This window comes from Pygocentrus nattereri, chromosome 4 (genome assembly GCF_015220715.1).
Source record: "Pygocentrus nattereri isolate fPygNat1 chromosome 4, fPygNat1.pri, whole genome shotgun sequence".
Classification (NCBI taxonomy): Eukaryota; Metazoa; Chordata; class Actinopteri; order Characiformes; family Serrasalmidae; genus Pygocentrus; species Pygocentrus nattereri.
Genome location: NC_051214.1, coordinates 37361337 through 37374559, shown reverse-complemented (window position 1 = coordinate 37374559; position 13223 = coordinate 37361337). Strand labels below are relative to the sequence as shown.

The following is a 13223-nucleotide window of genomic DNA, read 5'->3' as shown; positions in this document are numbered from 1 at the left end:
TTAGAATTATTTTCATACATTTATCTGCAACAGAAGTGGTCTACTGAAAATATTAATTCCAAATGTTTTAACAGTGATAACAAATTTTCGACTGCCAATCATTTTTGCTTGGCGCACCTTTCTGTATCATCAGCAACATTTACACAGATACACACAGTTTAACTATGACTCCTTTTCAGCAGGATCTGAGTGTGTGTGTGTGTGTCTGCATATGCGTATGTCCCTCTCTTTCTTCATGTGTCTGTGGTGTTTACAAAGCAGCTGTAACTGGACAGAGGCCAGAGTGGCTGTCAATACTTAAACAGAAGCTCTTAGTATGCAGGAAGGAATCTGGAAGTGACCAACCCACTGGAGCTTCTTGTGCCACTGGAGGAATTCAACATGCTCAAGCATTATAAATACAAACAAAAGCATTGATTTCTCCACACATGACCACACCCTCATACAGTACTATCTCAATTCAATACATGTTTCAATACATTAAAATTAACGAGCACTAGAGAACCAACCATACAGTACTGTGCAAAAGTTTTAGGCATCTAAGCAAATTTTTAAACAATTTACCTCAGCAGTGAGTTTATCACAATATACATTAGAATGAAGTCATATTCATAATTCAAATAAACATAAAAACAATAAAAAGTAACAAGAATTTCTTGGGTCCATATTTTTCCTTGACACCTTCACAGCCACCACAGAGACTTGATAATATCATCAATAACATCATGAGCACAGCTTAATGAAGCACTGATTGGTCAAACCAGGAGTTGCTTTTTAACTACATATAATATTGGGCTTCCTTGAGGAGAGGTTTGAAAATGGTTAAACAAACACACTAACATCCATAAAATTACTATATATATCTATCTATCTATCTATCTATATCTCTCTCTCATATATATATATGTATGTATAGTTTAAAAATGTGTCTTGGGTGCCTAAGACTTTATAAGACTTTAATATGTTACTGTTTCCATCTTTACTTTATGCAATACAGTATTATATGTTGTATTGTACAGTCGTAACACACTGCCCCAAAGTCACTTACTGTGTCCAGAGAGGCGGAGGCACGCAGATCAGGCAGGAAGCCCACCTCCAGCAGGTTCAAAAGAAAGCTTTGGTCCTCTATGCCATAGACACGGTCCAGGAAGAGCACCATTGGGGCCTTGTGCTCAGGACAGAAACTAGCATTCATATCTGGCTCAGTAACACTACCATCTAGAGAGCAGAGGGTATGACGTTATACAAGGAAAAAGCAAGGTAAAAGATGAGATAATAATAAAAAAAAAGCTTTAGATATACTGATTTTCACTGTTATTTGCATATGAAAAAACTTTCTTGGTACGAAGTAGTGCTGAGCAACACAGAGCACCAGATCCATGGAGAGGCACTTAAAACTAATCAAATTTTAATTAAAAAAGTGATATATTTAAAATGTTCAGCTCTTGTGATTTGAAAACTGCACTCTTTCAAACTGATTTGTATATAAAAATGACTAATGTCCCTAGGATAAAGACCAGATTTTGTGTAAAAAATGCTTTGACAGTTAATCAAGCTATTGTTAAAGCTATTGTTGTCTTTTGAGCCAGACATTACAGCAAAGGGATAAAATGTGTGTGAGGCATGGTGTTAACTTAAAAGTAGTACTTTTGGCAGTTATCCCTTCAATGTTGCAGTTTTTGCAAGGAAAAATGGCAATATGTCTGTCAGACCCATACGTTTATGTGTAGGGTTTAAGTGATTTTTAAGAGGTGAGCTCAGATATACATTAAGTCAGCTAACCTTTGTTGACGATGGGCACTTTGAGGGGTATGCTGATGATGCCCACCAAGTCTTTGGTAGGCACTAGAGAGCGCAGGATGGCACGGATACGCAAGGCTTCACCTTTGCCCTTGTTGATTAACTGTGATACATCAATAAAACAATGTTCAGACATGAGGTGATAAATCCACGACACAACTAGAAACCAATGAATCACCACAAAAACAAAGATATATAAGCACTGCAAGTGCTACAGTAGGCTCAAGGCTAGTATTGTAGCAATTCTGCTGCAGTAATTCTGTGTTATGTAATAAGAGGAGGGCAGCACTCACATGCATCTCAGGGGCACAACGCCCCAGAAGATCGATGAGGGCTGAGTAGAAGGACATGATGGAGTTGCCCATGTGGGCCACCTCTTCCTCCTCCTCTCCCTCCTCCCAGACCCTGTCACACACACACGCACAAACGTAGTATGAGCACTCAATCACAATCAGTGAATCACCCTCATGGCCTTCACAGGGGAGTTTAGAGTCAGGTTGGCAGAAAATGGCTTATGACAAATCAAAATCCAAAGGATAAACTTGTATGTTGAGCACCAAATATATAGTGCCCTTTAAAAGCATGAGACCACCTTGTCTTCTTTTGAAATATTCAAGTTAATGTTTGCTTTTCACTGCTATTTTCCAATTAAGTGAGAACAAATACATGCAGATGTTTTAACAAAAAACTATTGACTCTGCTTCAGGTTCCTCAAAATGTCTTCCTATGTATGATGCCCAAATAGTTTTTGACCTTTTTTCTCCAAACTATTTCTACCAGCCACATATCAAAAAAATTTTGGCCCCAAAATAGTTTAAACAGTTAACTGGTTTGAGTGCTGATGATTGCTGACATGACAAAATGTGTTGTGTATGGGATTATTTCCAAATAGTACTTTCATCAGCCATTCCAAAGAAATATGGCAAAATCCCAACAGATTTCTAACTAATACTATTACAATATTACAAACCGATATAGAAAAAAAATCAAACATCATGGGAAAACTAGGTGTCCTCAAACTTTGTGTATTCCGGTCAAGTTAAATATTTTGCTGAATTTCTAATTGAAAATAATTCAGCACATCCTTTACACACTTCTACACATTTTAACACACAATTACTGTTTATTATTTGCATTTAAGATATAGGAAAAAATAAAACATAAAATGTGACCTGTGCTTAAAGTATGGCACATCTTATATTTTATTTTTTCCAATGTTAAACCCAAAAAGTGAACAGAAACTATGTATTAAGATGTGTAAAAAAATGTCCTGATTATGTTTGTTCCCTGTTAAGGGTGTGTTCACTCATTTTCATCTGGAAAATCAATAAAAATAATAAAATAGTAAAAATGTTATTTGACCAGAAGTGTGACCAAACTGTTCGCACTTCACTGTAAGAAGACAGTGAGAGGTCTATTTGAGTCTTACACAGGTGCTCCTCCTTCAGGAAGAGTGGGCAGATCCAGTGCAGGATTCTCAGAGATTTTAATGGCCTCCAGCATGGCAGCCAGCAGACCTTGCCCACCCTCTCCCCTTAGAGCCGGCCCAAAGCACTCAGGATGCCTGATCAACAGCTTCACCACTACATTAGCGTTCTCCTCCACACTCTCTCCTGAAGGGATAAGAGTATATAAAAGCTGTTGCATTGTTTTGATAGTTTGGGTATGTCAAGACATTTCATACATTGACTTATCAACAGCTGAAATTATGGATAATAAAGGTGTCAGGACGCACCATTGACAAAGACAGCGAATCGGAGAAAGGACAAGTAGCGCTCTCCTTCTATGGGATTCCAGCCGATGTCAGGGTATCCCTTGGCTACCAGCATTGGGCAGCTTTGTAGCCCACAGCCAGCCAGATATGTTACTACCTGGACAAACACACAGCAAAGAAGCAAAAAATGAGCTTCAATATCAAATATAAAGTGTGTCATAACTTATGAACAGGCCATATAAACAGTGAATACCGATTAAATGTGCAGAAATGTGGTCTCTGTATATTATGTATTGTCTTATTTTCTCTGCAAAAATCAACTAAACATGTAATTTGACCAGGAGTGCATTTTGCATACAACTGTATTATTACACCCCTATTATTCACTAATAGCAAAAACAGCAAAACTGATATCATTTGGTGAGTAGTGGACATTAAATGCTATTTTCTCCATTTAAGTCCTTAAATGAAATTCTGTGGCACAGTCTTATAATATCTATGATAACAAGTTCATGTCATCATGTACATTACCTTTTCCAGGTCTGGCTCCTCTAATGCCAGGGCCAGACTGTTGTTGTCCATCACAGAGGACGCAGCCACATCCAGTGGAGTGGAGCCCCTCATGGCTGGACAAGCTGTAAAAAAGGACAAAATGTTTACAGAGTTTGCCCAAAAAACCCCCCAAAAAACCTTCTGCACCCTTCTTTTAGGTATCTTCACCAGCAGAGGGCAGTCTTTCCTCTATTAAGTCTACACCGCCTATTTCCATAAACATGTATAAGAATGCCTGTAGTATGTAACTGAACTTTTTACTAACTTTTTTTACTAACAATTAATAACATCACTTGGATTACTAAATTCCTACTGAAAGTAAAATTTAAGTCCTCTCAATTTAAAAGATGAATCTAAAAAAAAATTCATTATTTTCTACAGCATTTGATTTTCTTCAGCATGCTACCAGTAAAACAGGTATTTCTTTAATAAATCATAATTATGTATAAGCTGTTTCTAGCCCTGAACATGCACTGATGATGTAATGCATAGCTATATAGTATAACACAAGAGCCGAATCAGGATCTGTAAAATTAACAGATATGGCAATAATGCTTTATCTGTGCCCCCCAGCGTTATTGATTGTTTGGGCCTCTGGCATGCTGCTATTCGATTAGAGAAGGTGGTGAGGTTTAGAAGGGAAGAGTTTACTCTTTGCTGAGCATTAAAGTGCTGAGATGTGGAGAGAGGGGGGTAAAGGTCTCCTGCAGAGTCAGGCAGTCTCAGCAGCCTGAGCCATTCCTCATAGTCACAACAGTGCCTTGTGAGTCAGCTCAGCCTGACCCGCATTCTAAAGTAGCCAGACACTATGTGAGTGTGTATGTGAGTGCAATTACCCAGTCCCACACTACTATTCTCCAGCAGGTAGCTCAGGTGGTCAAACATAGCTTTCTGATTCTCACGGCTGATGCGGCAGAAGTAGCAGAGGAAACGGCAGCAACTGGCCACCACTTTGGGAAAAGCAATCTCCTGCCGAAAGATAAAGACACTCATTTTACCTCTCCATCAGTGACCTCTCTTTCTCTCTTTCTCCCCAAATGTCCTGGACAGATAGCATATTCTACAGTTCCACATCAGCACAGGATGTTGAGACGTTATTACTTCTCTAGCAAAAACCTAATGGCTATTTTTTTAAAATGTGCACTTCAAGCACACAAACACATCAACCAAAAAAATCTAATGTACACAATCTTCTCTAATACTAAATGCAGTCTTTCAACAAAAACATGCTTGATGTCCTAAGTTTCTGTAGTTTTGAATGGAGCTAAGGGGTTAATGTAGCTCACAGGAAAAGAAAGCTTAGATGCAAGACGGCTGCTGATACTGTTGTCAACTATGTGACTGAATTTACGTCCATTATTTAGATAAAAATCCAAGAAACCACATTAGCAAGTCTATTTGTTAATAATATAAATATAAATTGTTAACTAATATAAACACCCAGTTTGGACAATGCTGAATGGAGGGCTATAAATAAGGCCTGTCACAAATCTGAAATTTTAGCTTGCGATTAACTGCCATAGTTAACTACCAAGTAACTGTGATTTAAAATGTCTTTTTTTATTTCTTGTATAACTACTAAATTGGCCAAACTGACTGATTCCCAGCTGTAAATAATTAGTAACTCCCAAATGATAACAGCTCAAGCTCTGGAAAACAAAATCACTAACTGCTCAAAATACGTTACTGCACCAGTCAGAACTGAGTAGAAAGACCCATTACATTTTCCTTATTTACATGTATTTGCCTCAACTTAATTGTGTGATCAGGGGATTATGTAATAATTACAACCTTAAATTACTCATAGCTCCATAGTCTCCAGCAGCACTAGTGCAAACCTAAAGAAGCAAATTTCAGATACTGAACATGCTCAACGTTTATGTCAAGGAAAAATAATGTAATTATTTTTACAAACTATTCATTTAAAAGAACAAGCTTAATCATGCATATAAGCAACATGTTTTGTATTTAAAATGGACTCTGCAGGAGAACTACGCATATCGGGTCTCAGCCTCAGTGTCTGGAATTCATGTTCCCCATGCAGAGGCCCCCTTAATGAGTCTGCCAAGGAGAACTGAGAAGTGGTAGGGTGATGCAGCACCCCACAATCCCCACCTCCAAAAAGCAACTTCATGCTGGTTGCAGCCACTAAATCACAAACCTGTCACTCGGCGCTCCCCAAAAAGGACTGACCTGAGAGCCCACTCCCGCCCCTCTAAAACCCCTTCAGTCATTAAGGGTATTAAGTTGTTAAGTGTTGGTAGGTTCTCTATCTGTTGAAGTATGTGACTTCAGTACAGACAGACATTACTGACAGACTAGTCTTGTGATTGCAATTCAAGCAGCTTTTGACTACAGCAGCCAGTATGGAACATCAAGTGTCCCACTGGAGCTCATTAAGAGCAAGTAGGGATCTTCTAGTATCATCCCCATTAGATGAATGACCATTTTAGCTACATTCTCAAACCCCTCATGCCACAGTTTAAATACAAAGAGTCAAATTCACATGTCCAAAATTTAAAGTACTGCTATTTGTCACCAGAGGCTAGACGTCATGTGTTTGGGCTTAAATATGCACTATCCAGGAGACTAGCTAATAAGAACAACTCATCTTTCTTACAGCTTCATTTGCTCTAATGTTAAAGCCCTAAGCAGAGCCTGCTGCAACTGACAGACCAGTTTTTAGTACAGCAGCAGAGGGTTTGACAACTAAAAATTACAACACATGCCTTTGCCAAATTAAAAAAAAAGACTGATCATGGGGCAGTTGTGGCACTCTTGCAGCAACTCACGAATCAGTTTCCACTTCAATTTATTAATACACAATAACACATGTACCTTAGACTTGTCTCCTCCAAGCACATTGACCATGACCTCCATGACAGTCTCATGCATGCCTAGAACACGCATCAGATTTGGGTGCTGATAGAACACTTTGTTGTTCATAATATCCCTGTGAGAAAGTCAAAACAACACAAAGTATTTTCAGTTGGCAATAAAAGTATCCAAAAGAACAGTTTAAAAAATAGGAATGCAATTTCCCTTAACAAAAATGTAGATAATCAGCCAAGACATATTCTGTGTTTGTGTTAGCATGTTTCATAGTTACAAACAGTACATCAGTCCCCTTCTCATATAAATAACTGTGGTTAAGCATTTTATTGTCTTTCTTTGTTGAAAGTAATTATTGAAGCACAAGCATAAACTGGCCCAATTAGCTATCTTGCTTTCTAGCTGTCGATACTACGACACCACCCATCTGAGGATAGACACTGCTCAAGCTTGAATAAATAAACATTACTCACTGCTACCCTAAAGGTCATATTAACAAACATCAAATAAACAAACATTACTCATTGCTTGTTGTGACTAACATACACTCATCTGACACTTTATTAGGTATAACTAGTAAAAAATAAATTGCTAGTAAAAGGTTGGACCAGCTTTTGCCTTCAGAACTGCCTTAATTCTTCGTGGCATGCTTTCAGCAAGGTGTTGGAAACATTCCTCAGAGATTTTGGTTGGTTATTTGAGTAACTGTTGCCTTTCTATCATCTCGAACCAGTCTGCCCATTCTCCTCTGACCTCTCACATCAACAAGGAATTTTCATCCACACAACTGCCGCTCACTGGATATTTTCTCTTTTTCGGACCATTCTCTGTAAACCCTAGAGATGGTTGTGCATGAAAATCCCAGTAGATCAGCAGTTTCTGAAATACTCAGACCAGCCCACCTGGCACCAACAACCATGCCACGGTCAAAGTCACTTAAAATCCCCTTTCTTCCCCATTCTGATGCTCGGTTTGCACTTCAGCAAGTTGTCTTGACCACCTCTACATGCCTAAATGCACAGAGTTGCAGCCATGTGATTGGCTGATTAGCTATTTGTGTTAACAAGCAATTGAACAGCAATTGAACACTGAAATTGTACCTAATAAAGTGGCCAGTGAGTGTATGATATAATCTATCAACCATGGAAAACCACTGAGATCAGTTCAACTTATTAAAATTGTATGATTATGTAATAATTGTGGCAGTAAGGAAATATTTAACACAGTATTTCAGATAGGCAAACCTTAAAAAAAAACATAACTTAAAAACTACTTGGAGCGCAGTCTTGAAATTTTACATGGTTTCTTGAATTAAATTTAAGTTTTTGCTTGAAATAATTAATTGAAACATATGATTTCACCAATCAGGGTCTGTTTGAGTTGGTGGGGAATGACTTGACAGATAATGAACTACTCCTTTAACCCCATACATAACTCCAGTACTGGGCAAGTGACTATGTCACCATGACTACTGGAAAGCGTCTATCATGAGTGTCTGTACCCCAGGCCGTCGATCATAAGCTGGCCTTCCTCTTCTCCCATTCGGACGCTGAGCAGTGAGCGGATCTGGCCCAGTGAGGCCAGCAGGTTGATGGCGTCCTGCACAGACTTTTCGCTGATGGTGTAGCTCTTCCTCATGGCACGCAGCAGCTCTCCGATGCCATCATACTGCCTCCTCAGCAGGCTGAACATGCTGCGCACCAGCTCCGGGTCTTGGATGCTGTGCTCCTGAGCCCAACTCACCATCGTCTGAGAGATCAGCTCCTTCAGGTTAGCTGAGTGAACAGAGATGTGTGACCTGGATTGCTTTTGTGCATTTTTTTGTCTTCTAATTGTTGCCTAAATTAACAATACGAGCAAGAATAACAGACCAAAAGGTCAGTCAAACACTTTTTCCCCAAACCTTCTAAAGTGTGGATTCTGGAACTTTTAATAAATTCCAAGTTTGTCCTTGTTAGTAGACGAGTGGCTGTTTTACTATGACTTGAAATATGTGCAGGTTTTTTTGTGAAGAGAAAAGAAATCTTTAGTTTTTTTTTTTTTTTTTACATATTTCTGTCATTTCTTGTAACAGAAGCAAAAGCGAAAAGTCAAAATTCAATGTCTTTACATTATTATGTAATTAATTTTGTAATTACAAATAATTCTCATTTAAATTTACTGTAGAGCAAAATCCCAATAACTCTAGACTTTTGGAGGTTAATGGCTTCTGTTTCATGTCTTTTGTACTGAAATTCAGCTTGATGGAGTTCTTCAGTTCATTAGCATTCTTCCTTTGTCAAGACTGCCATAAGGTGCATTGTACAGCTAACAGAATATTAATACGATTCAGCAACTCTCCCTCAGCATCTGCACCACAGCATTTATGGGTAAGCTGAGAATCCATTAGTCAGTGCAAAATTATATCATTACAAGCATGAGCATGATGATACAGTGTCGGTCAGCTAAATCAGTTATTCCACTGGTCTCTGCTTCATCAGAAAAGATCAATATAGAACAATCTATGCCAAGACAGTTATCATTATAGGATGAGCAGTCATATTATAGTCACTTTCGCTGCAATGCTCGTCAGCTTTGTTGTTTCTCTGCATAGATGTTACATACAACGAGGTGCCTGTTTATTAGATATATCCAGCAGTGGACATGAGCTGGAATACACTGGAACATTGTTTTGGGAAAAAAGTCTGGATGGAACAACATTCTGACTCAGATTTTCAAATCTAGGCAGTTATTTTTATATGAAAAACTGCATAAAGTTGTTTTACACTGTTTCTAAAATGTACAAGAACCGAAGTGGTGTTGAATACAGCAAGTCCAGCCTACAGCCTATTTAGCCAATGTACAGTTGCAGAGCAGTGGGGTCTGCCCACCCAGTCTCCATGGTAACACATTCTGCAGTAGTCTGTGAATTTCGTAAGGTCCAGTAAAAGCAGCTCCACAATTAGTAATAAAAGGTTGTTCTCTTTCTAGTTTCCTCAAATCCTACTGGTGTCATTTGAATGTCCAGTCTGCTCTATGTAATAAACATTTTGTTGATGATTTATGTGGTTGTTGAAAATGTTCATATACAAGCTAATTTTAAAACATCCATGACAAATTAGCACATTTGCCAATGCAACCTGAAGGGGAAATAATGTCTAAAAACTGGCTTACTAATGTCAGTTTTTTACTGTGAATTTGAATTCAGAACCATCGGTAAACTGTGTTTTGAACACAGAGGAATTAGACCTCCACATTTAACCCATTTGTGTAGTGAAACACCCACATACATGCATACTAGTGGACACACACACTAGGGGCAGTGAGTATACTCATGGGGCAGTGAGCACACGCCTGGAGCGGTGGGCAGCCCTATCCATGGCGCCCGGGGAGCAATTGGGGTTAGGTGTCTTGCTCAAGGGCACTTCAGTCACATACTGTTGGCCAAGAAGATTGAACTAGCAACCTTCTGGTCACAGGGCTGGTTCCCTAACCTCCAGCCCACAACTGCCCCCCCCCCCATGCCCACGATTGCCCCCCATATATTTAAATGTATTAGATATCTAAATGTATGAAAATACAAGTGAATGGTATGGGACTTTTTTTTAGATGTTCTAGCTAATTAAATCACTTCTTATATGAAAAAGTTTAGCATTTTTGTCAAAATAGTGGTTGTTTTGACAAGCATATGACATTTTGTAAGGTTGGTTTGGTAGTTGCAATCCAAGTTCCATTAGCCATTAAGAGCCTTTAGGTTCCATTAACCTTTTGTTTTTATATTGTGTTATTTGATTAACTTTAAGAAAATTGTTATATATATTAGTGTATAAACCAATTCAGTTAAATTTTCAGAGCATTATGTTCCCTTGTCCAGACTGTTCTTAATAAACTTTCCCCCTCTTTCCTTCTCTATGTAAGAAGAATAAATAGGTTGAATGACTGAGGTTTAAGTTTGATTAAACTGGATTTATTTGCAATGATCAATGAAAAGATGCAGAATAAGAGTCTTTGTTCTTTCAGCTTTAGCAAAAAAGGTCAGAGACCCAAATGCAAAGAAAAGTTAAGCTTCTACTGTATTATTTTAAATGCAGAAAATGTACTAGATTCACACATTCACTGGTATTAATTTGTCCCTACTTTGTGTCCATTTTACCTGGTAAACCTACTGTAGGTCCACTTTGTAGGACCATGACAATGGATATAAAGGGACCACCACGGACCACCACCAACCAGATATTATTTGGGTGGTCAATAAAGATACCACTTTTTCTGTTTTGATACCAATAGTGAAACCTTAAGCATCAGCTGATACAGACAGTAGTCTCTACTGTTTAATCAAATTTTTAAATTTATAATTGAAGAACTTCAGGTCCCAATTTATAGTGTCTCTAATAACTGTAGTTACACATGAATAACATATGTAACAACCATGCAACTACTAATGATTTAGTCACTGTTACAGATGGATTACAGAAGAACACTGTGTTTTTTGCCTCATGTAATTACACAAGTGCACCTTCACAGTTGTAACAGCTTATTCTCTCTCATGTAATTAAACAAGAGCAATAACAAATGTAACTAGGTGTGCATTTCCTGAAGAGCTGCAAGTGTGTGTGTGTGTGTGTGTTTGTGTGTAGGTGAACAACACCTCCTTAGGTATGTGTCTGTTTGTCTGTGTGTGTGTGTGTGTGTGTGTGTGTGTGTGTGTGTGTGTGTGTGTGTGTGTGTGTTTGTGTGTGTGTGAGTGTGGTGTGTGTGAGAGGGAGAGATGTATGTGTTTTATTATGCCGCTCTTAGTGGAGAAGCCTTGTTTGAGTCCAATTTGCACCATCTGAACAAACAGTCATAACTCGGGAAATGTTTACTCTATCGCTTAACCAGATAGGTGGTGTAAGATAAGACCCCTTGCGGATTATTTTGGTGTAATGTTGTATATATTGAGACAAAAATGTCTGAGTTATGACAAGTTAAACACAGAGAAAATCCTGAAATAAGCAGGAGTCATGGTTTCTTTTGTATATGTGAACACCCCAAACAAACTCAGACCCCTCTAAATGGCCCCAAAAATGAACCGAACTGAGACCACCTCTCGTAGTGGTCTGTTTGGTTTGTTTGTAGTTTTGTGGTTCGATTAATTTGTGTATTGCGCAAACAAAACGGTCCCGGTCTGCTTTAGCTTTGCTTTATGGTGAAGACCTTGAGGCTCACCGTACACACAGCCATAGTCTTCACCGCTTCAGCAGGTAAAACAGACCAAGGATCATTCATAAGGTTCTACTCAGGATAAAGTCTGTCCGTGATCTGCGGTGTGAGCAGCGCTGACATATTAATGCGATAAGATGCAAGAGTCAGTGTGATTTTACTGTGTTAAAGGATCGAGCTGGGCACACAACACGATTTTTCACAACATGGTTTTCACACCGAACACTGAATGAATGAAAATTCACTGGGAGGAGCTCAGTGAGGAGCACAGCCGGAAACAGAGCCCACCACGGCAGACACACAGGGCTATTTTTTCAATTTTGCGCGATGCACTTCAGCCAATCATTTCAGGGTGGCCAACAGGAGAGCAATAAGTGGGTCTGGTGGTTCTTCTTGTCACCTGATAGGTTGAATTTATCAGAGAATGCTGCCTACTTGGCAAGAGCTGTGCATATACCATGAGCGCTGTGAAAGGGGTCCGAATACTAATGGAGTTGTGGTCTGAACATGAAGTGGTCTGAGCTCTCAAAGGACCAGAAAGAAAACTGAGTCGTCTTTAGAGTTCACATACATTGTGAACACAAAAAGAACAGAGGTCATTTGCAGTGGGTTCCCTTCCAGGTTCACTTTAACAGAAGTCGGTTCTTTTTCGGTTCGGTTCTTTTAAAACAAACTATATGTGAAAACACTGTTTAACACTACACTACAGGAAAGTTCCTGTGTATTTGTTATATAGGTACAGAATGTAATTACAGAATGGTATTAACCAATCTGATGTGACCAAGTTACCTTGTTACAACACAGTTATTCCTTAGCAATGATGTAAAACATACTTCCTTTTACTGCAGGAAAAGACTTCTGATCTGTAGTGTAACAAAAATATACACTTATCTAATTACATAGGCTGTACTTCTGTAATCCGTCTATTACATTGACTAAATCATCAGTAGTTGCATATTTTATGCATGTGTAACTACTCAGTTATTAGAAACACTATATAAAGTGGGATTGAACTTCATTTAGGATTGCCATCTACAGTCAAATTGCTCAAATAATCTTCTACCCTACAGGAAGAAATACACACTATACGACTGCTATATGACTTGCTCTTCCAGTATCATGTTCTTCTGACCATTTATGTGAA

At 38.7% G+C, this 13223-nt stretch overlaps 1 protein-coding gene across 7 annotated transcripts in view; it reads right to left on the bottom strand.

Moving 5' to 3' along the window:
* ryr3 (ryanodine receptor 3) overlaps positions 1 to 13223 on the bottom strand; it is a 117621-nt gene that overhangs the window by 35863 nt on the left and 68535 nt on the right. For all 7 annotated transcript variants that reach the window (XM_037537721.1, XM_037537722.1, XM_017682105.2 and 4 more), the window contains 9 exons: positions 8400 to 8673; positions 6905 to 7019; positions 4903 to 5035; positions 4046 to 4149; positions 3536 to 3671; positions 3230 to 3413; positions 2094 to 2205; positions 1783 to 1903; positions 1049 to 1218 (listed from right to left, as the gene is read on the bottom strand). In XM_037537721.1, the coding sequence (XP_037393618.1) occupies positions 1049 to 1218; positions 1783 to 1903; positions 2094 to 2205; positions 3230 to 3413; positions 3536 to 3671; positions 4046 to 4149; positions 4903 to 5035; positions 6905 to 7019; positions 8400 to 8673 (1349 nt within the window). The remainder of the gene's footprint in view (positions 1 to 1048; positions 1219 to 1782; positions 1904 to 2093; positions 2206 to 3229; positions 3414 to 3535; positions 3672 to 4045; positions 4150 to 4902; positions 5036 to 6904; positions 7020 to 8399; positions 8674 to 13223) is intronic.